Raw genomic sequence first — 24,218 nt, 5'->3', positions numbered from 1 at the left:
CACTCTTCACTAGTTCCTAGTACAGGTAATCGTGTGTAATAACTCAAACATGGGTGGGGTTGAAGTAAAGATGACAAATAACATTCATTTAGGCTATATGGAACTTTGTTTTTTCTCTATCTTATCTGTTCAATTATTTATCTGTGTAGCACCTGTTTGCTTACTTATTTATTAGCCACCAAAGTGACAACAATATGGTGTGTTTTCAGCTTTAGATGTCCAATCTGCTACCTTCATCAACAAACAGGTTCATTATTATTTCATGTAATTAAATAAAGATGGTCACCAGTGACTATAAAGATGCATAAACTGATTGATATTGATTGGTATAGTTTAATGTTTATTTTTATTTAGGGAGAATTCTTTTATATTTTGCATTCAGGTCATTTGTATACTGTATATTTGTTCTTTGATATGAATACGGTCCAATAGAATGAGACAACTCGGTGATTTGAATTTCACCAAGCTGTCTCATTTAAAATGATTAGTTTTTAATTATTTCAATTTTTAATGCCTTTTTTTGTTCATTGTAAGTAGAAACACCATTTGCTGAAAACACTTTGTTGAAATTTGTTCCAGGTTTTTTTCTACGGATTTTTGAAATCCATAGCGCCGGGAACCCCCATTCAAAGAGTAATATTTAGGTTTATTTTGGATTTCACACTTCAAAACCTGTTTTGAATTTAGTTGAAAATAGCATGGAAAATGAACCAACACCTCCACTGTCTTCGGCGTTGCTTCTTAGTGGCTCCCTGTGACTGTGACCTTTATCAATTATTATTTATAACATTACGGAGTCTAAGAATACTTCATCTATGTGAAAATGTCAGAAAAACAAACAAGGTTTTATTGGACCACAGAGTGATTTGGGTTGGCATATCCATACCTGGCCACCACCTAGCTCCGCCCCTGTTGCCAGTTTGTCTTGTACTGCCCCCTGCTGTCAACTAAATTGACGACAAAACGCCCTGAGCCGTGCATAGGTCACGTGGCCTAACCCAGAAACCAGGCGATTCGTTAACATCGGCTCCATACAAATACCCAACAAAAGTCCAAATATCTGACAAATCTACAGTCAACATTCAGTCAAAAAATATTTGTACTTCGTTACTCTCCACAATGTACCTGCGACCGCCGGATCGTTTCCTGCTCAAGTCTCTCTCTCTCTCTCTCTCTCTCTCTCTCTCTCTCTCTCTCTCTCTATCTCTCTCTCACTCTCACACACATATACACACACAAACACCCCCCCCCACTCGGAAGCAGCCACTGTCCGAGACGCTCGCTTCTGAACATGGGTGTTCCTCTTCACGCATTATTTCCACGCAATTTCTCTTCCTCGTTCGACTTTATTCTCGTCGTGCGCACGTACTCCACGCTGCCTGTTTGAGAAGAACTCGTGAGAAGTTTTAAAACCCGTCTGCACTTTTGAGGCGGATTAATGAACTGAGGGCGAATGTGGCAGGAATGGTTGACGGCAGGAGCGCACCGCGTCCTGCTGCCTTGTGTCGGAAACGACTTGACGCTGCGCCTGGCTCGCCACTGACCATGTTGCTCCCTCCTTGGAGTTTTTAATCAAACGCAAACGGGGGTTAATGAGCAACCGGAAGCTTGGAGACGCAATGGCATCGAAGGAGAAGCTGTACGAGCTGTGGATGTTGTACTACACTAAGGTGAGGACATTCACCTGACGGAGACACCTGTTGTTGCTGCTTCACTTTCATGCTTATTGTTAACATTTTTTTCATTATCATTATTGTTATTATTTGTAAATCTCTAAAACTGGTTACTTTTTACACCTCAGGTGCTCTTTGACTCGTGTTTGTGACAGACCGTTTATAAGCGGAAGTAACTCTGTTGCACGTTAGCTTCCCTATTTATAAATGAAATAGGTGGCATCACTTGGCTTTTTTTGTGTGTGACGCTGATGCAGTTCAAATCGTGTGAGATTCTGGTAGCAGGTTGACCCAGTATGTTGTTTCGTCTGGCACCTGGCCTGTGACTCAGGTGTAACCTCATACCGACTACTTCCTGCTTCTTGTAGCCACGCCCCCATTGTCACGTGTCTGTAGTTTAAGGTATTCAAATAGTGACGGTTTAATTGCGCAGACAAATAAATAGGTCAAATAAAGCCGGTTTATTAGGTACACAACAGCCACAGTATGTCATCTTTACAAGGACAGTATGTGGACTCACAGTTACAGAAGTAATAATTTTACAATGTGTTTATGATTCAGGTAGAATGGTGGACTCTTGGTGTGTCCAACTGCATCACAGTTCTGAGGTTTAGGATTAACTGACTTTCTTGTGTGGAATTTGCATTTTGACCGCATGTTTGCATGGGTTTTCTCAGAGTACCGGTATCCTACTCCGCTTTCCTCCCACATTCCAAAAACATGCTATGTTCATTGACAACTCTAAATCAGTGGTTCGCCAACATTTTACATCAATGCACCTCACAAACTCATTGGGTCTTCCAGGACCACCATTATGACCAAGCCTGAAATACAGTTGTACAAAGGTTCTGTCAGAGTTGTTCAAATTACAGCATGAGTGTCATTTGTGGCCCTCAACTGTTTTTACTTTAAAAAAAAAAAGACATTGCGACAACTGTTTAAACACTGTTTAAAAAAAGTTTCCTCATATAATAATAAGAACCAAAACATATGTGAGATCTTTTTTTGTTATTATTATTATTTTTTAGTTGCGCATCGAGAATTGTTTCTCAGATTTTTTTTGCAGTGATCTACTACTGGCAACCAGTGTAGTGTCCCCTGCCTACGGCCCGAAGTCAGCTGGGATAGGCACCAACAAGCCTGCAACCCTTGTGAGGATAAGCGACTCTAGAAAATGGATACATGGATGGATGGAATAGGCTACTGAATAGAATTTTTTTTTATAAACTCACAGTATATTTTTCTGAAACAAACACATTATATAACCATAATTATTTTTGCAATGAATTCTACTCTGTAAATATTTTTTAACATCTCATGTACCACCTGGATGTTTTCCCATCCCACCCCAATTTAAGGACCACTCGTCTATATTAACATCCATTTTACTGAATTTGTATAATTTGATCAGTAAACAAGGCATTTAAAAATGTTGTTTGAATAAAGTTCAATTGAGGTCAGTTGTAATGATGATGTTAAAATGGTTGGAAAACGAGAGGTGTGGACACATAATGCTGGCGGCATAGAGCTGAAATAAAAAAAAGAATAGTGGTCTTTAAGTGTACATCCTTACAATTTTCTGTATACATCCTAAAGAGGAGAAAAATTGACACCCCTGGCCCAAACAGTCAGCAAAAATATTTGACATTATTTTTAACCGCTGTGACATTATCTAGACATTTAGAACCTTCACATTGTGCTTAAATAAAGTACTTAAATATTGCTTCAATTTAAATTTATTGCACATAAAAGTGAAAAAAAGTATCAAAATATGTAAATGTTTAAAAAAACTTGTAGAATATTAATTTCAAATATGCAGTGTTTAACCTAAAAGTTAAAAACAACTGTACTGTATTTAAGCAGTGATTCTTCCGCATACTATGAGAAACAGTCGTTGAGAATGACTGCTTGAAACTGTCCACCCAGATAGATCTGAATATGAGTGTGAATCGTTGTGTATTTGTGTCCCGCGATCGGCTGGTGGTTAGTCTCAGGTGTAGGCCGCCTCTCTGCACCTTTCCTGCGACCCACACTAAGATATGCACTATGGAAGATGGATGGATTATTGTGTTTGGAGTTTACAGTAGTGTAGAACTGTAATACATCACAATGTCATAATGTTTGGCTTATTAGTTACATAAGACAGGCAAAATATGAAAACAGCTCGCGGGGTGATGCCACTGCACACTACAGCCAAAATCATAATATTTGCTTAATTTCTCCCCGTGTTGCCTCTGGGATATTTATCAGTTTGAATTTTATTGTAATCAACAACTCTTAGAATTTCATATTTTGGGATGAAAATGTATGTATAACTGCTAACAGCCAAATTAAAAAAAACTGTATGTGTGTGTAGAGTCAGGAAGAATTCAGTGACTTGTGATCACTGCCTAGAGAGCAAAAGTAAGACCCACATGCAACATACAGTATGACCCATGCCGTTTTTTAAGCTTTTACTTTAACACGAGCTCTTTAATGTTTGTTGCATTTCATATAGATTGTTAGAAAATATATTTTAGGATAATTCTAATCTCATTTTAAAGAAACACCTTATTGTAAATTATTGCAAATGATTTTCAAATAAATTAATGTTTTAAAATAAGCATTTTTTATGATTATTATTAAAAATTAATTACACATTTGCAAATACACCTTTCAACTACTTGAAAACTTGTTTGATCTTTCACACCCCCCCCCCCACCCCCCCTTTTTTTTAACTGATGTACAAATGATCCATCGGGTCCAACCAATGGTATATCTACCCACTTCAAAAATCAAGTGTAACCTGAAGCACAAAAATTAGCTCACTTCCATCATGATGGAAATTACATGAGCTACTAACTATTGTCAAGCCTTTAAAGACAAATGTAGTTTTGATTACACGCTTTATGTTCAAACCACATTCATTATTGCATTCCAACTTCATAGGTGCATACAACAGGAAACAATTACCATGAACGATCCAACACCAGCTCTGGATCTCTTAAATGAGTTCACAATTTTGTGCTATAGCCGACAGCAGCAGAATTACAATATATCCTGTATCCCAAAGATTGTTTTTTTTTTTTTTTTTGTGGGTGACTGTATGCCAAAATGTCATGCAGTTCAACTTATAAATCACATTTCATCTGTCTTGTCAAAGATCTGGCAAGATAAAGGAAAGCAAACTACATACAGTATAATGAATGTGTCATTTCTCATGCATACCTGTGTACTGTTTTGTTACTGTTTTCCAGACGTTTTACAAATTGTGTATGTGACTACAGGGCATTCTAATGTTTCTTAGTTATGAGGATTAAAGTACTCCCAATTTTTCATTTATGACATGTCTTCACTTGATGGAGAACGATAAATGGGCTGGGGATGATATTGTTATTTAATGTGTTGGCAATATGTTTCGATGCCTGAGGACAGAGGGAAACAAGATGAGACTTTTTTGCCCAAATATGTGGGACAGCAGCTCCCCTTGTCTTATTGCAGCAGAAGTGTTACTCTCTTGATAAGCGCAATGTTTTGTTATGTACAAGGACAATTGTTTTTGTTTTTAACCTCTGTGAAATTTTGGCTGGATTTAAGATCAAGCCTGTCAAAATCTTAAAGTGTGCTCGTGGAATAAGTCACTATCAAAGTGGACATTGTGGTCGCTTTGAACAGATTTCAACAGAGGTGCCTGGCCTCCAGTTTATGCATTTGCATGTGTCCTTTGTTTCGTATTGTGCTTCATCTGGACCTTCATCCAAAGATTTGATTAGGATGGGGTGGGTGGGTACCTTACTGATAACCACAAAGTTTAATGGATAACAATCACTTTATATCTGTAGTTGAAGAAGAAAACAAGCTACTCAAGCGTTTTTGAATTTTCTAAGCCAGTGAGTCTCAACTGGTGTGTCGAGTTGTGGAGCAATTTTGGCACTCAAGAATTTACCTGTTTGCTCTTTTTGTGCCCAAGCCAAAGCACTGTCTAATAAAAGTATTGCTTTGGCAGCATCTTGCAATATATTGTTTCAATCTCAGTTTCTATATGCCCTACAACATGCTTACACTTTTTCCTGCCTTGAAGTAAAGCTCAGTCTCTGGCTAGCATATATCATGGCTGGTGAATAGCCTATGACAAATTCAATTGAAATAGAGTTTTAAAAATACACTAAGCAATTGTTGAGAAGCTGTTTATAAACAATGACTGTTCTTGATTTCTATAAAAGTGGGTTAGGACTGCAATATGTAATGGGAAAAAGCGGATGGTAGCGTGACTGACTAAACCAGGGGCCAAGTCCAGTCCTTGAGAGCCACCTTCCAGTCTATTTTCTATATTTTCTTTCAACCAATACACCTGTTTCAAATTATCTGGGTCGTTATCAGTTATCAGTTCCACATTAATGTGGTCTTTGTGCCATGCAGCAAGTGCAAAGTTGAACAGACTTACAGATCGTACCAAAACTTTACAGTTCTAGAGAAAGACCAATTATCAGCTGGGCCCATTGTTGGCGCTATTATTTGGCATTTTGACAAATACTTGGATTGGCCTTTTTTAAATCACCTGACCAGCATTAAAAGATTAGTAAAAAAAACTGTGATAATTATTTAGTTACATTTTCAGTTAACTTTATCGGAGATGCTGCTGACCCTGGGAACTTGCTGTACCTTTTGTTCTAGTATGAAGTTAAAACAAAGATACTCTAAATAAAAGTTTCATAATAAATTACAATTATTTTGAAATATTGGCAACATTTTTTTACTGTATAAAACTAAGGGCACTGTTATTTCCTGCATGTCAATTAATTTTTTAAGACATAATGATAGCATTGGGAGCTTCCTGAGCTTTTATTAGAGTTTAAGACCAAAGATGTCTTTTATCAACAACAAACACTTCTATAAACATTTGCCTTTACATATTTCAACAAAGTTAAGTTGAGGTTAGTCGTTTTTATAAGTTGCTGCTACTGTTCTTTTCCCTTTTACTGAAATGAATTTAGGCTCCAAATATAGGTCACACGGTGTGACCATATGTTTAAATTACCGGTAGTATGTTCAGTTGGCCCCCCTGCAGTGAACAAAATAATGTTCACAGAAAAATAAAACCGTTTTCCTTTTTCAGATGTCTTTTTTTAAAGTTATATAAAATGATTGCCCTGTTTTTCCAGCCACTGCTTGTTGAACAGTTCTTGTTACAGTAAAATGTTTCGCGAATATCATATCTTGAGTCACTGTTGATCATTGTCATATGAAATAATGGTATGCAAATTGAGATGTTTATGTATCAGCAAATATGATCATGCTGTTCCCCCGCAAGAAAGTGTGTGACCAAATCCTGGGCAACAAACTCAAAGAGATGGCTGCACCAGCACCAGTTTCAAGTTGCCCAGTGTAAAAGGCAGTGTGGAGGCCTGATGTATATCACTATCTTGCCCAGTATGGATATATACTTGTGTGCACTCGTTTTCATAACACTTAACATTTTGCACATCGAGTAAATCCCTCCTTGTTTGGAAAATAAAGAAATAACTAACTTTTTTTTTTTTTTTTAATCCTAGAGCAAACATTGCCTTGTGACTAAAGATGGAATTCTATGGATATAAGGTATTGCTGGAAATGTAGAGAAACAGCCTAAGAGCATAACAATGTTTCCCAGTGTCTTTTTGCCGTTGCAGAGTTAATGAAGTTCCCATTTGATGTTTTACATGGCAAACAGCAATTAAATGCAAAAGATTTTTTTTGTGTTTTATTGATAGAAAGCAAAAATTAAAGGACACAGGAAGCAAAAGTGATTATTTGAGGCTGTAACACATTCCATACCCATTGTAACACAGGAGTAACAATTGCCCCTCGACCAATTGACAGACACTCGTGTGTCTGGCTCCACCCTTACACAAGCGCTTGCTTAACCTCTCACATAGGCGCCCCCTTCAAATAACCACCTCATACTTTTTGCAGTTGAATAAATAAATACCCTGGTCACTAAATATTTGAGGAGACAACATCCATCTACTGCTTGAGGGTATCCAATTGTGTGCTGATAGGAATGATTTTTTTTTAATGTACCTAGTATCAAATATCAATATGTGTGATGTTTACCAAGCAGAATTTGCATTTGTTCAAATGTTGCTGGTTTTTAAATTGGGCCTACTTTTTATTCTCTGCACCTTGTGTGATCAAATGGAACATAATAGTGTGGTGAAAGGCAGCAGAGCCACTTGAGAAAACAATAATGCTTCTAAAGACTTTCAGTGTGTCATTGTGTGTTCATGTCCTGTGTATGTATCTGAACATAGCCACAATTTGATTTCTTTTGAAAAACAACTCTGGATGAGGCAAATTAGCATAGATGGCTCCATTAAAAGACTTGAGTTCCACTCAAAGGTCTTTTGTTTGACAGTAAACATGACTTTTGACCTGGAACCTTGTTTTAGAGACAACAAACACACCCAGACAGATCCTAACAGATCTCACTGTTGTTGCCGCTAATCCCTGAAGTCAAACTGAAAAGAATAAATAGAAAAGACAGCATTGTACATCTAAACTAGTGATTTAAACACGTTTGTCCCATCGCCTTCCTCCTGTATATATTCTGTCAGAAGAAAAGTTGCTCTGGCTACGTGTGATGAAGGAACTTGGCTTCCTCTGATTGTGCAACACATCAACACACCCGTGCAAAGTCTTTTAAAGATCAAATTAGGTTTATACAGTAGATCATATAAAACAGATATACAATAATGTATTAGCCTCCTAATAAACGTTCAGTTCCGTTTTGTATTGTTTCGGAATGTACCATTGTCACATCATAAACTTGACATAGCATTTGACTTGTCATCTGACGTTTTTGGCCCCTGATTCAGTAAAGCTCATGGATGTTTAGCAGAGACACATTTGGGTAAGTGGGCTACCATAATAAATCTATCAACCAAAATAAAAATTATTGGCTGTTGATGTCCACAATGAAGGCACATGGTGTTTTGCCTGCATCCACTATGTATTGTACACTTTTAACAAGATGTTCGTTGCCAAAATTGCCAGACCTCACTCCATTTTTTTTAATCATTGGTGTTCCTGGATGATAAACAAGTTCTCTGTTTGCAACTTTTAGTGATATTTATTTATACATATTTATTATCTAATAAAAGTTATTCATCTGATAGCTTTCAATACAGTGTCGCTTCATCATAATAACCTTACTTGCAAGTATCGTTTTTTAATTACTAAATCACACAGGTGTGAAAATAATCACAATTTTAAATCAATAAAATATTGGCTTGAATCAACAGGTAACAAATAGATAGTACAAAGGTCATTTATCATTTTTACGCACACCCACACATGAATATGGTTCAACAATTAATTGACTAAAGTAATCAATGTTCAACTAAATATATATTTATAATAATCTTTTAACCGTTTTGAGACTTTGTTAAATGTCATATTATACTTATCCTCTGAAATTCAGGCTCTCAACAGTAAATTTTCTCTGACTGCATGGACCAAACCAGGAACTGAATCTTAATTTACATTTGTACATTTTCTGCCCTATCAATTTTGTTGTCCTGTTTTTCCATAAAGGGTTAGAAAGTAAACTGTTTTTTGTCCGATTCATCATTGAATTGACAAAAAAAAACTAAGTGTAAAGGACATGTGTACTGTATATACAGATATTTTGGTATACCTTCCCATTGCACATTCATGTTCATTCATTAAAGCGACAGCTTGTACTCACAGTACTGGCATGAGATCTGAATGACCCCCTTCAACTTGTGAGCACAAATTGAGATACGAGCCCTAAATGGTGGCAACTCTATTCATCTCACCTCACAATAAGCAGCAGCTAACGAGTGAATAAAAAATGATCTTCAAGCTGTCGAATGCCACTCCCAACTTTGAGTTTACTGTCAAACTTAACATAAAACAAATAGAACTACGCCTTGTGGATCTAAAGCAGCCAAACAGCAGTCTGAAGAAATGTCCTTGACAGCTTAATGCTATGCTGTTTAGCACTTATGTTGATGTGTCATTTAACACTTTAAACAGTAGAATGAATGTTTACATCCCTGAAACAACATGTAGGCAGAAAATATAACAGCATTTAAAGTCATATACTTTCTGTCGTTTGCATTGAAGAACTAATACGAGCGCAGCACTAATGACTATTGTGTATAGTTCAGGTGTCATTTATATTACTTATATACAAGTAACACCAGTACCATTATTTACTACCCATAAATTCAGACCATAACTTTGTATCCTAAAATGTTTTATATACTGTGTGTATATATAATATATATACATGAAATTTGTTGATGTTGATTCGATCGTTCAGTGGACCTATCATTTAAAACAAACCAAAAAAAATCTAAATTTTTCAAACTATGATAAAGTGAGCAATGCAAGGAAGTTGTGCAAAGAATTGGCCTGCATGTCCCTATTTAGACACAGCTTAAGGTCACAGTTTGTTTAAAAAAAATCACAAAATCTAACATTTAATTTAAATTAATGCCTTTATACTGTAATGTCTGTATGGCGCCATGCAATACATTCTTTGAAACAAAAGGGAAGATTTTCTTTTTTTTTTGGACAGTATATTTACTGTTGGCTCCTATTATTAGTTGGGATTTAATACCAATAATATTTGGGAGTAAACAAATACTATTTTATTTATTATATATGTTTTAAATTAATCGATGGATTTATCTATAATCAGTATTTATTTTCAGCTAAAAATGTTCATTTGTCTACAAAAATCCATATTATTTGGGATTTAATTCACAATTGTGGTATATTTTGAGCTGTGATGCTACCCATAGTTTGTCATGCAAGGCCTATCATGGTTTAACGGGAATGCAATCATTTGTTATTTTCAGTCCATTCTTGTTTTGTTGTTATTCAGAGCGTTAATGGCTCTGAGGAAAAAGCTGTGTCTGACTGTGTTTGACTGGTTTTTAAGAGCCGGGTAGCGCCAACCAGAGGGAAACAATTTGAAAGCATGATGATGATAATGAATAACAATGAACAACCATTCGAAAGCATGATGATAATGATCATTAACGCCTCAAGGAGTAGAATGTACCCCTGCGGAAATGGATGATTAGCAGATTATTTTTTAAATTATATTGAAATGGTTCTTTTTTTTTTCAATGTATTGTTCTGTGCACATAACCATCTTTCCAAACGGAAATTAAGTAAAGAAAACATCTTTCTAGTGGCTGTGTGACAGCCTGGACCAAATAAAACGGTTTCTGCATGAGAAATAACGGGTGGTTATCTTGTGATTATTGGCCTAAGTGGTGTGAGGGACTAATTTAAGTGTGCTACATGACATCCTGGTTCTGTGCAGCTGAGAATCCTCCTCCACATTTGTAATGATGGAGATAGTGATAAGAGAACCAGATACAATTGTACCACAAAGACATTTGTCTTTAAGATTGTTTTTTTAATGTAAAATTGGCGCATTGGCTCAAGAAAGGTTGGGAAACACTGGATCAGAAAATCAAGCGCGGCTCACATGACACTTGAGGTTTCTGCACTCTTTGCTAGCACAAGAGCCAACAAGCAGGACAATCAAAGTGCTCTTTGCTGCCACTAAAGCAGGAAGACGGAGCCAAGCTGAATGTCAAGCAGCAGCTGCAGACAGAGCAGATACCGGTACATGCCTGGAGTTGACACATCTCATTGGGCATGTTTTTTTCTTAATTTGGCCTTTTATGACCACACATCACATGGCCAGTTGTTGTGGCAAATTGTAACAGAAATGTGATATGTACTGGAAGGGTTGATCTTTAAAAAAAAAAAAAAAAAAGTAGTGTGACCCTGGGTTATTATTTAAGAAGTTGATAACGATTCAAGGTACTTTCTCTCCTTCTACTTCTTATCAGCAAACATTTCCTTTTTTGTCATGTTTTTCTTAAACCCTGCAGAAATATAACTGTTAGCTTGTTGTTGCACAGCAGTGTTTCTCAACTATATTTTAACAGGCCCCCCTTAGAAAAGAGAAAACTTTTTGCCCCCCCCCGTCGATGCACTGACTATAAATAGGATTATTATTGATGAAAATTGTTTAAGCATACCTACACATTTATCCTTTTTAACATTAATAACAGAAAAACGCAATATAAATCAACTTTCAACATTGCGTTTATATGGATTACAGCTTAGTCTAAAACGGGAAAAAAGAAGCGCACCAAAGTGCCTGAAACTAAAAGAAAATGATGAAAATTATTACTTTATTGTAATTACATTCCACATGACAAAAACAGCCTTTTTCCTGGGATCATCCACGCCCCCCTTGGCATCACCTCGCGCCCCCCCAAGGGGCCCCTCCCTACTATTTGAGAAGCACTGCTGTACAGCAACAACTAGATTGTCAGACATAAACAGCTGTGGACAGAAGTGTTGAGACACGGTTTTGGTCACATTTTTTTTTTTTTTACTATTCTAGACTTGCAAATGTAAGAGAACTAACAAAAGAGTTGTCTCCCATGATGTACAAAGCAAGCTCGATAAATTCATGCTCACATGATTTTGGTCATTTGATGAGTCCTGTAAAAGACCTCTGGGGTTCATGACATCAGATTCTTTATGATACCAAGTGCTCTCTGGTCCAGCATTAGTGACCTCATTTTTCTGGGTGGGTAAACAAAAAATGTTCACTTTTTTTGGAGTTCTCAGTAAACTTGTATGTGGCTGCAAGTAACAATTACTTAAATAATCGATTGTTGATTATGTTGTCCAATATTTGATGAATGAATTAATGTTTTTATTTCAACCCTTATTATAAATAAGATTTTTTTTTCATTTAAAATTTCAATTTAAAACAGTTTTATTTAATTTTGTATTGTTTGGCAGCTGGTTCAAAACATCAGTAACACCAGTAAATCAGCAAACACACAGATCGTTTTCCAAAGTAAAGGCAGATGTCTGTAGATGTTTAATTATTTTTTGTGTAGCAAGGACAAAAAAACAATTAAGACCATTTCAGAATTTATTAAGAACAATTGCAACGTAGAAAAAACCTTGACTATTCCCTGAAATGACTGTGCATACACTGCCTTGGTCAAAACTCACAAACGTTTGGAACCCACTAGAATGGGGGCTTTGTTTCTTGTGTCGCAAGGAAATTTTGAACATTTGAAATTTTAAACATGTTCAAAATTTCCTCGCAACACATAAAACAAATGAGACTGTTTGAAAACAATTAGGACTGTTTCAGAACTTTTTAAGAATTTTTTAAGAACAATTATTACCTTGATGATACTGTACTTGTTGAGATCAAGAGAGCCTCTTCCTTCACTGACACTCAGTCCTAAACTAAAAAGTGCTGTCCTTACTACTGCACACACAAGTGCCAAAACTATGGAAATGCTAATCCTGTGTATTTCTGTATCCATACCTGTACATGGAAAAAAAAAAAAAGCTCCAATACTATGACATCAATACCATTACCATCCATTAAATTAGCATGAATATGGTCCATAGTGGGGGAGTAGGGGGGGGGGGGGGGGGGGGGGGGCAGAAGAGGAAGGGGTTTGTTGTGTTTGAAGGAAACAAGTTTTAGTTAAAGCGGCATGTCATTTCCTGGTTGATCACTAGATGTTGGGACATGAGAAAGACCTAGAGCACTAGAGTGCTTTCTGTGGAGAAATGAGCTGCCGAGCTGCATACCGGTATCGGCACATCTAAGACTGGATTCTGGCCTCTCAAGCTCAAACTCATAACAATGAAAGATGGACTGGCTCAGGAGTCCACACCAGCTGGTAATGCAAACTTAAGCAAGCAGTAGAAAAGACATGGCTGCAGTGTTTACTGCATGTTAACTACATATCTATTTATGATTATGTACCTTTTATGCAGTCACATTGCAATGTATCTTCATGTCACAATGCTGAATTTGTCACAAGTATACTTGTCAGGTAAGGGAACTCCAATGGGACTGTCACGCCATACTATATTGACAATATACAGTTTTATTTTGGTACTGTGAGTCAGTCTGAAAGTATGCCTCATGCTGCCTGTACAAAGGATGCTTCCTCACTATCATAGGTTTCATACATACTCAGCTACATCTCAATCTGCTGTTTATTTTATCATCCGATACTTCAAGATATCAGGGAATGTTTCTTGTTTGTCACTATTCTGGTACCATCTCCTTGGTTCTGGTGCGCGTGTCAAGGTCTTGATTGCAAATCGTAAAGAAGTTGAAAGGTTCGACCCACAAACGTGACCTATAAGACATTGTGTTCTTGTGGTGGGCGTGAGTTGAAGATTGTGGTATGAGGGTTGAAGACAGGAAGGATGAGGTCCACAAAAAATGATTAAAGTAATTTTCTATATAAATAGGTTGTTTATACATTTGAGCAACACGTGACTTGAAATAACAAATTCAAGTCTTTTACATTGCATACTAGAAAGTTTACAACAGTGCTGTGAATTATTGTGCGTCATTTTCATGACTAATTATCTTGCAGCATCTTGTTTGGTTCAATATCCTACCTTGATGGGATAAAAAAAAAACTGATGGGGCATGCTTTTCCTCTCTGAGTTAAATCTCTTTGCAACATCCTGTTACAAAAATCAGGTTGTAAGGCTGACAGGAGACACAATGTACCCCTTTGCTAAGCAGATTTTTTTTTTTTTTTTTTTTACCGGAGGGCAACCCCAGTCTGCATTCCTTTTATTTTATTGTGTTATAATTTTGTGATCACTGACATGACTGGGCTAGCTCAACTCGCTGAGCTGACTTTTGATCGTATGCAACTAATATCTGCTGTATGTCAGTATTTCTACTTTTGGGAATCAAAAACCTAATTTGACTTATTTGTATAGTTGATGCATATGCATAATTGGAAACTCTTTAAAAGGCACTAATTCAAATAATATATACAAACAATATAGTCTAAACACTGCTTAAATAAATGTACTGTAGTATGTTTCAAGATTTTTTTTCAAGGAACATAAAGATATGATATTTGTATAAGATACAGAATAGACTGATTGTAAGATTGGATGATTGTCGGCGCATATATTTGGCATTTTGACAATTGTCGGCATCAGCCTTTTTTAAAAATCTGGTGACCAAAAATAAAGTATTTTAAAACTTCCAAGGATTATTATTTTTTTAAATCTCTTTCCTTTATTAGAGATTCTGCTGACCCTTTTAGCATAAATCACTTTTAATGTGTGAAATTTTAGCATTCCTGTTATTTTAAAATTTTAGAGAACTTCATTGTAGACAGCCATAGAGAGCTATTGATTTTTCCTTTAAACTTTTTGACAAACTTCCTGCCGTAAACATATGCTTCAAGACATTTAAACAGGGAACGAATTGAGTTTTTCTAGTTACGTATGTACTGTTCAATTAATATCTCTATGCCAGTGTCAATCAAAATTGAGTACAATATAAAAAATAAGTGCAGAAACCTTTCATACAGCTAATGTATTTATTTTTTTAGATTGTGCAAGTAGTTCTTAGTTTGTATTTTCAGGCATTATCATATTTAGGTTATGTTCTCTTTTTTTTCCTTTTCAGAAAGATGTGGGCTATCTGCAGCAGTGGCTGGAGGCATTTGTGGCGTCCTTTGAAAGGCTCATCGATGTGCACTCGCTCGAGCCTCGGCGGTAAGAAGCTTTATCTTTGGTGCAAAAACTATGTAGATTCAACCATTCCCCCAAAGATACTGTATTGTCAAGGTTATTTTACCCTGAGAACACTTTTTTTCCTCCTCCCTCACATCTCTCGTCCCCCTCATCCTCCAGGCTGGAGGAGTGCACCTCCGAGGTGCCTTTGCTACCCAAGGAGGTCCTGGTTTTCCTTAGCACGCAGCTTTGGCAAAGTGTGACGCACCTCTCAGATAACCATGACCACAGTAGCAGTGTCCCCCATCCCCTCCTACTCATCAAATTCTTCATTATCGTTTGCAGGTTAGTCATCTACTCAGTGGCAGGGTTGCCTTTTCAGTAAAAGCATCAAATATGGTGGAAACTAACCACATATTTAAGTATTGAGTAGAACAGATGTTCTGCACCATTTTTCAAATATGTAACTGCAGTGAGACAAATTTTCAGGCAAATCGCCAATGTGTTTTTTTTGCATGGAAAACAAAAAAGATACAGTACAGATTGCTGTGCTATAGGATCCGATTTTATTCAACGTAGGAACTACATACTGTATGTAGAGGTATCACTAGGCATATTTCATTCCAGATTCTCAGAATTTAGATTGTGTAACATTGTCTCTTTTATTTCTGACTCATTGCTGGAAAATTGTGTGACTAATGACAATGCATCTTTATGAATTTATCAAAATAAAGGAAAAGAAGTCACGTTAACACAATTTAGCAAAAAAGTTGCTTCATGTTCCATTGAATTTGTTCATAATTTGAAAAGAAAATCATTCTCTGTCCCGGCATTAAAAAGCACAAAATTTAATTTGATGATACTTGCATATACTCTGTTAACGGTATACATGTACCAGCATTTGGGAACCAATGCTTTAGATATTCAAGAAGTTATGAAACCCTAATATAGACACAAAAATCAAGAGTCAAGTTCATCTAATTCAATCATTCTCAAACCGTTTTACACCAAGTATCATCTAAAAATAACCATAGCAAAGCCAAGTACCAAGTACCACCACGACCAACATTGAAATTCAGTTGGGTAGTCGGTCTAAGTGTTCGTTATAATATTTTTCTAAGTCAGTGCAACATTACGTACAGTTTGAGCATTAAAGCTGCACATAAATTTAGGAAAGATCCAATCTAATGGTCAATAAAATTGTAGAACTGTACTTGGGCAATAATTCTTTCGTGCTTCACCAAAGAGAATATGCGTACCGCTTAGCAAATATTTCACAGGGGGTACATCATTCAAAAAAAAAAAAGTTGAGAACCACCGATATAATTTATTTTTGGCTGAAGGGAAGCTGGTAATTTACAGTTATTTGGTTTGTCCTGCCATTGCGACATGAATTGTGCAAAGGGGCCGCAACCCTTCATCAGGAAGTTCTCCCTTTCATTCTGCGTGTATGCTGTGTTCTTTACCATAGATGGCCATCTTGCAGGGGTTCATTTTCCTAATATTGCATTTCTTTCAACTTCTAGAAACATGGAGAACATCGACCCAGACAAGACCCCCAGTTTTGTTTTCGAATCAATAAAACTTCTGAATTTTTGTTTGCACCAGGTATGTCATTTCTAACATGAAACTGTCAATGGGTGGATTGTAATAAAGATGTAATGAAGAATTTTTAATCAATGTTCAAGCACTAAATGTCTTTGCCCCTGTACACTCAAATATGTACAGTGAATACCTACACAAAATATTTTACCGCATAATATACCACGAGTATATTGATGAGGATCTTTATGATAGCCCTGTTTGAAGCAGGTGTATGAACTCTACGCTAGGTGTGTCCATTTGTGTGATTGTATTCTTTGTTTTAATCAGATAAAAAACGGAGAAGGGGAGCAGTCAACCCTGCAGTCAGTCGTGTATCATGGACTGGTGCTCTGGGAGTGCGTCTTTGACCCTTATCAGACGTGGAGGAGACGGCTGGCAGGGTGAGTGTGCGTACAGCACGTACTGTATGTTTAAGTCTGGGGGTGGAATGTATTGACACGAAACTGAAGTTCACCATATTATACTTTTAACGTCTTACTCAACCGTAGGGCATGTGTAAGATCTTGTCTGAGTGCCTCTTGACGTCAAGCATCAGTAGAGCGCTATTTTCTCAGCATGAGTAGGCGGGTCTGACTCCTGCCTTGTGTGTATGTTGCAGGGAGGAGGTGAGCGTGCTGGAGAGAAACAAGTACAAATTCCCTCCATTGCTTTTGCCAGAGGAGATGACCGCTCTTTTCCATGGTGAGGAGCTCACCCTTTGGCCTTGTTGCTGATCTTCATCACATTTAGAGATATTGTGAGCCTGTTCTGTACACATACTGTAAATATTAGCATGTTTTTTATGACCACGGCTTTTTTACTCAATTTTTAACGTGTTGGCTCTAACTTGGAATCTTGAGTAGTCTCAGTAGACCCAGATTCCTTTACATAACATGATTTGCAAAAGCGGGATTAGCTGCTAATCCATAATCACTCAGTAACCACATTAAATTAATACAATGTGGTCCTATACGAGTTATGTGTAAAAACAGTCTGTTGTTTAAAACGTAACAATGGTCCGTTTTGATTGGCAGTGCCAAAGAGCTATAAATAACCCCGGGCCCGGATTTAATTTTTTAATGAATAATGCATTTGTCTTGATGACAAGCAGCTGTATGAGAGGGCCATATCATTTGGCACTTATTCAATTTAAGACAGCTCGGCCTTGGCGAAGGTCAACATTTTGCATGTGCTACTGCGCTTGTAGTATTGAGAGCTTGTTTTCATCTTCTCAGCTAAATAGGTTTGTCAAATGTTAACTGTACCCCTACACAGTGTTGGGCAAGTTACTTCAAAACTGTAATGCATTATTTATTTATTTATTATTACTCATACCAACATAACTGGAAATATGGGTTTGCCATTCGAAATGTAGCTTATTACGGTCATTACACATCCAGTGGAAAGTAGGCCTAACGTTTAAAGACAAGATCTAAATATGTTTTTGTCTTGAAAATGCATTGCGATGTTCTGATTTGTACAGTGTAAAATATTACCATTTTTTTTTGTGCGTAATGCATTACACTACCGCGCTAGAGCAAAAAGTAATGCATTACAGTAACTACATTACTTTTGTAATGCATTACTCCCCACATTGCATTGCATTGATACCCATGTATTGTTTGTTGTGTTTATTTTGACCCTGCCCTTCGCAGCATGGTACATGATGTCGTTCCCTGACAAGAATTGGGATTTATTTTTTTTAAATCGATTTTGGTATATTTTGTATCTATTTCTTTTTGTCACCGCTCTAAAAGTAAAATGTGAGCTATATTATTTATTATTGTTTAGGGTTATGCATTTTCTCAGTAAAAGGTTTTTAAAATTGTTATTGTGCGTCTAGTTAGGTCTTTTTCTTAATACTGCATTTATTTAATGTCTCCATTTGACCTATGTACAGAAAGTCTGCAGGACAGTGAGAAGATCCCAGAGCTTCTCACCCTCAGGCTGGTTCATCTCCAGGGTGCTGTCATTAGTGGGGGAAAGGTCTGTCTCCATAATTTCTGTACCCTCATAATCAGAGGTTATGATTGTCAGGGAATGTAATTACCGGGAATCATTTCGTATTATGCATCTTTCCAGGACAACGGCCTGCTTGCTGTCACGACCCACGCTGTGGAGGACCTCTTCTCTGTGCTGCAAGCTTGGTGTTGCCGGTCGTCCAATCAGTCAAAGGATACATCGCTCCCTCGGCTGACCTTGCAGTGCCTGACCGCAATGATCCACCTGCTGCATTTTAGCAGCCCCTCAGAGCGGCAAGTGAACATCAAGACCATACTGCAGAGTTTCTTCCAGCTCTTAAACTGGAACCGTCCGCTGAGCATTGAACAGCAAGACCGACAGAACTCTGAAGAGAGCCTAATTTCGCTTCAGAGCCTGATGCTGAGTAAGATGACTGGATGCACACGGAGGCAAAACGACTGACGTGACGATCATGTTACTACGTGTTCTCTTTCGGTAGATGCAGTACCTGAGATCCTGCAGTGTTCAGATCGGCCTGCCCTCCAGGCTGTCTTCCTGAACAACAACTGCTTTGAGCACATCCTCAGGCTCATCCAGAACAGCAAGGTTAGATGTTTAGTCTAAAATGTGCCCGTCAGCGTTTTATTCATGTCTAGTCTGCACAGATTTCCTCATTTATTCTCTTCATATTCCTCAAATGCATTTCCTCATTTGTTTGTCTGATTGCTGTCTGATTTCCCTCAACAATGTGTGTCACTTTAATATAAAACAATATTCAAATCTACAGTATTTTACGTTTGTTTTAAATTCCACTCTTCCACTGTGTGTATATGTCCTGTAGCTCTTTCAGAGCAACAGGCTTAGGCCGAAGAGTGAGTGTGACCTCACTACAAGTTTACTCACAGAGGTCAAAGTGGACCAGGTACTCCCCCCAAATAAACTTTTGGTGTTGATATTGATCTGTCAGCAGGAAACTCAGCCTTCTCTCCACTTGTTCACAGCTATTAGTTGTCTAAACAGGAAACTCTAGACAGGAAGGCAGGCTTATGAAGCAGGTAGCATGATGTGATAAATGTTGCTTTGGGGTAAGACACTGACCTTATCTTTGCACATATATCCTGAGAAACTTCATTTTGATAGTCAGACACTGAAAATAAGAAACATCTGTTAGTTGCAGGTTTTTTGGCTGGATAAAGGGTGGAATGTAGAATTTTGCAAAACTGATGGAGTGCAGACCATTCAAATTCAGTGGGCACTTTGCTTGAACATCTTGCGCAGTGACCTCTGATAGTTTGGAGGGGATTGGTGGAAAAACAACTGTTGAGTTATATTCGAATCTTTTTAACATTGATCGTTGTACCTCATTCCTCTCTTACTGTATATCTATCCGTCACTTTTTCATTATGCGTGTCCTCATTTGGGTCTTATACTTTGAAAGATAATTGCAATTCCTCCCCATTCAAGTCTTATGCCACCATACACAAATGATCATTCACACTCACAGTCGCGCATGTGATTATTCTTTTTTTTTTTTTTTTTTTACTACATCTGTATGGACAGCAAAGTAAGAATTTCATTGTACAGAGAGACTTGTTTCTACACTGTGCACATGACGATAAACACTTTGGATCTTGAATATTAAAATCTTCAGTCAATTTATTATACAAGTTTATAGAACGCAGAAGGAAAAAAAGGATGAACTGCTCCTCTGTGTGGCTGATGTGCTAATCCTTTCTACACATGCTACACCAGTTTATACGTTTTCCTTTGGAGTCAATAGATAGCACTATAAATTGATTGAATTAATAAATGAAGCTTTATTTGACAAGGACAATGCAGTCAAGTTTACAGCCTTGCAAGATGATGCAATGCATGTTGCAATGCATGTATATTATAGCAAACGCTAATTTTCAACTCTGACCACCTAGTTTGGTTCTTCCACAAAATTGCAATACAGTAAGAAAAATGCACAAACACCAAAAAAATGAAAGAATTCAAATATTAATAATCCAATATTACATGAAACTTTAAATCTGTAGCAGTGTTAGAGTAAAATATAAAATAACAGTTGGCTTAGAAGTACTGTTCATCATTTAATGAGCATGCAGATCTGACCTATTAAGGTCAGTGACTCAAACCAATGGGATTCTTCTTTTGAGAAGGGAAATTAACTTTCACTTGTCTTGTTTGAAACAAAAAAACGTAATGTTCTGAGAGACAATACATACAATAAACCATGTTCCTATTTAGAGGCTGAATTCCCTGTTGATTACACTTGACTACTTTTTACATAGTGCATGAAATGGTGGTTGATGCATGACACTTATTACTCCCTTGGCTGCTGGTTTGATGGTAATACCATAAAGACCTCTTTCGTATCCTGGGATTCTTAATTGTCTCTCTTTCTTTGCCCTGGGTATCTCACATAATCCTGGTGTGGACTGTGCACCTCTCCTTCCACTTCTACTTCAATCCCTTTTTTTTCATGGTGAACAATGTACGGTTTGACTTGTTGCACCGGCATGATGAGCTCATTTCCCTATGTTGATGTAGGTGCTGGAGCGAGGCTCTGACAGTATCACAGTGCATGCTTTAGGAGTCCTTACAGCCATCATGAGTAACTCTCCCACTGCCAAGGTAAAGACATTATAATGTCTCCTTTGGTCCAACTGGTTTTAAAAATGCTTTGATCAAAAAAATGGGGGGGGAACATAGATTCTAGCATGTTTTTGAAAAGCATTTATATATATTATTCATATTTATTTGGAGCTGACTTCAATTCTGTTGGCAACTTAATCCATTTGCATGCAGCATAACAGCTAAATACTGAAAATGTTGATCATTGTTTCCCAGAGTAAAAGTAGAAATTTCTTATTTTTCAACATCATGCTAATCCATCTATTTTCATAGAGGACTAAAGAAATCTGAAAATATTTCTTGTGGAGAAGCTGAAATTCTGAGGATTTTGGACAATCTTAGCTCTTATTATCAAAAAGCTTTATCTGTAATTTAGTAATCAATTAGTTGTCATTTAATCCTTGCACCTCCAATGTTTATTGTATAAAAGATAAATGTATCGCTTGTCTTTGTTAAAAAAAAATTATGGGAAGAGGACTTGAAAACTTTAACTGCATACTAAGTTGCACAAAAAAAAGTCTGAGTTTGTTTATTTTTCAAAATTATTCAGCTCCAATATATAATCACACAATATATTTGATCTCAATGTTTTCACTAGAATAGATAGAGCTTCTGAGGAAGGCTGTTCTTCATTCTTGTCGGAAATCTCGTTGTATTCCAACTGGTTTCGTGGAAGTGTGCCAATTTTGCATTCTCTGTGGACTCACTATTTCTGTCCCATCCCACAGGAGACTTTCAAGGAGAGGATCGGCTACTCCCAGCTCTTTGACGTGCTCAAGAGTCAAGGTCAGCCTACCAAAAGGCTGCTGCAGGAGCTGATGAACATGGTGAAAAGCATTTTCCTCTCATTATCTGCTCATTGCCGACAGAACAGTCCATTTTCCCTCACAAATGACCTTTTTAGATGGCGTCATGTCTCCACATCCCGATCTCATCCTCATTATGAGCCACTTCTGTGTTTGTTCTTCTCCAGGCAGTGGAGGGCGAATATGCCCACGCACACCACTTAGGCATTAGTAATGACCAGCCCTTGCTGTTGCTCCTGCAGTGGCTCCCTGAACTGCACAGGCATAGAGAGCTTCAGCTGCTGGTGGCACAGTGGCTGGCCACTGTATGCGGTGGCTCCCTATCTTGTCGAACTGTAGCAGTGGAGGCGGGCATGGTGGGGGCCCTCCTGCAGGTGCTCTTGCAGCCGCAGCACCTGGACAGACAATGTGCAGATGCCATGCTGGGGCTCCTGCAGGACCTAGGCTCACTTTGCCTGAAGCCTGAGGAGCTGAGGAGCCTTCTCAAACTGCTCAGGTTGGATCAAGATAATGGCATACACCCATTCTGTACTCGCATCATCCAAGTGCTCTCTGCGATGGCGGCTCGAGAAGGTCGTGACAGCGCCTTGCAGTACTTTGATCTCACACCCCCTATGGCGGGTATCATGGTGCCCACGATCCAGCGGTGGTCAGGGAGCAGCTTCGCCTTTCATGCTTGGCTTCGCCTCAATATGGACTTCCCCCATACCCCTCAGTTAGACTTCAACAAACCTGCTACCGACGTGGTCACAGCAAGTCAACATGACATGGGAAAAGGACCTCGCAGGAAGCAGCTTTACAGGTAGAAGGGCAGGGCTGGCATGAGAAATGACTTATTATGTCGTATGTTTTGGTTTTTAAATCTCTGGTCTTCCATAAAGTTTCTTCACAGCTAGCGGAACAGGACTGGAAGCCTTTTTCACAATGGAGGGTGTGCTGGTCGTGGCTGTTTGCACTAAGAAGGATTACATGGCTGTCGCATTGCCAGAACTCCCTCTTGCTGACTCACGCTGGGTAAGTGTAGTGAGAACTCGGACTCTCCCAAAAATAAACCCAGAAAAAATATTACATCATTTTTTTTAAAGCCCCATGGTCTGAATCAGTGGTTCTCAACCTTTTTTGAAAGCCCCATGGTCTGAATCAGTGGTTCTCAACCTTTTTTGATGATTGTAAAAATATTTCACTGGGGGCACATCAAGTAGCACCACCCGATGCTATTTATTACGGAAAGAAAATGACATTGTACCATGCCGTCCATGTCTGATTCAGTAAACTTTGGAACCATGTTCATAGTGGTATCTCTAGATGTATTTTATTCAGCAACTCCATAAGTTACATAGTGTACCATATTCTGCTGTGACAATGCTTATCCATATTAAACTTTATGTTGTGCGAAGGAGTCACTATAACACCATTGAACAATCAGTTGCTTTACGTTCCAATGTATTTGCTCATAACTTAAATAGAACATTTATAGTTCCTCTCATGGATTTAAAAAAACATTCAATTACGTTTGCTGATGATACCTGCAGAAAACCTGCTATCATCTCACATATATACTGTAGTTCAAAACATTTAGAGACACTCCTTCATCACTCAAAATTTACATACTGATTGAAAATGTTCCACAGTTAATGGATAATAAATTATACTTTTTACTCATAGTTGACCCTTAAGTTCAAATGTTAGACAGATGCTGAAACGAACCTTCTGCATTAGCAAGGAATTCAATTTGGTAGTTGTTCGTATTTAGTTTCCGTTATATATGCCAAACTCTTTCTCAGCACCTTTACCTTCTTAATATTACAAGTATTTTGTTATTGATCCTATTTTCAGCATTCAGTTGCCATAGTCCACGTTCAAGGCCGTCGTCCTTTTGGTCAAAACCTGGTCAACATCTTCATTGATGGAGAGTTATCCAAAACTGCCCAAATTCGCTTTCCATCCTTGAGTGAGGTAAGTTACACTTGTTTCTTATGTTACATCATTGTGGAGTTGACAT

At 37.7% G+C, this 24,218-nt stretch overlaps 1 protein-coding gene across 1 annotated transcript in view; it reads left to right on the top strand.

The window, feature by feature from the left end:
• The first annotated feature begins 1,453 nt into the window (after nucleotides 1–1,453).
• LOC148426614 (neurobeachin-like protein 2) overlaps nucleotides 1,454–24,218 on the top strand; it is a 41,788-nt gene continuing 19,023 nt past the window's right edge. The window contains exons 1-15 of the mRNA XM_088410294.1: nucleotides 1,454–1,670; nucleotides 15,181–15,269; nucleotides 15,408–15,572; nucleotides 16,754–16,835; nucleotides 17,100–17,212; nucleotides 17,431–17,513; nucleotides 18,712–18,797; nucleotides 18,894–19,197; nucleotides 19,273–19,379; nucleotides 19,615–19,695; nucleotides 21,327–21,410; nucleotides 22,139–22,237; nucleotides 22,384–23,018; nucleotides 23,098–23,230; nucleotides 24,053–24,172. Coding sequence (XP_088266420.1) covers nucleotides 1,593–1,670; nucleotides 15,181–15,269; nucleotides 15,408–15,572; nucleotides 16,754–16,835; nucleotides 17,100–17,212; nucleotides 17,431–17,513; nucleotides 18,712–18,797; nucleotides 18,894–19,197; nucleotides 19,273–19,379; nucleotides 19,615–19,695; nucleotides 21,327–21,410; nucleotides 22,139–22,237; nucleotides 22,384–23,018; nucleotides 23,098–23,230; nucleotides 24,053–24,172 — 2,259 coding nt within the window. The 5' untranslated portion in view covers nucleotides 1,454–1,592. The remainder of the gene's footprint in view (nucleotides 1,671–15,180; nucleotides 15,270–15,407; nucleotides 15,573–16,753; nucleotides 16,836–17,099; nucleotides 17,213–17,430; nucleotides 17,514–18,711; nucleotides 18,798–18,893; nucleotides 19,198–19,272; nucleotides 19,380–19,614; nucleotides 19,696–21,326; nucleotides 21,411–22,138; nucleotides 22,238–22,383; nucleotides 23,019–23,097; nucleotides 23,231–24,052; nucleotides 24,173–24,218) is intronic.

The sequence above is a fragment of the Hippichthys cyanospilos genome, chromosome 3 (assembly GCF_059441005.1).
Source record: "Hippichthys cyanospilos isolate Australia breed blue-spotted pipefish chromosome 3, RoL_Hcya_1.0, whole genome shotgun sequence".
In the NCBI taxonomy this organism is placed as follows: Eukaryota; Metazoa; Chordata; class Actinopteri; order Syngnathiformes; family Syngnathidae; genus Hippichthys; species Hippichthys cyanospilos.
The sequence above is the reverse complement of the archived record's forward strand: the minus strand, read 5'-3'. Positions and strand labels throughout refer to the sequence as shown.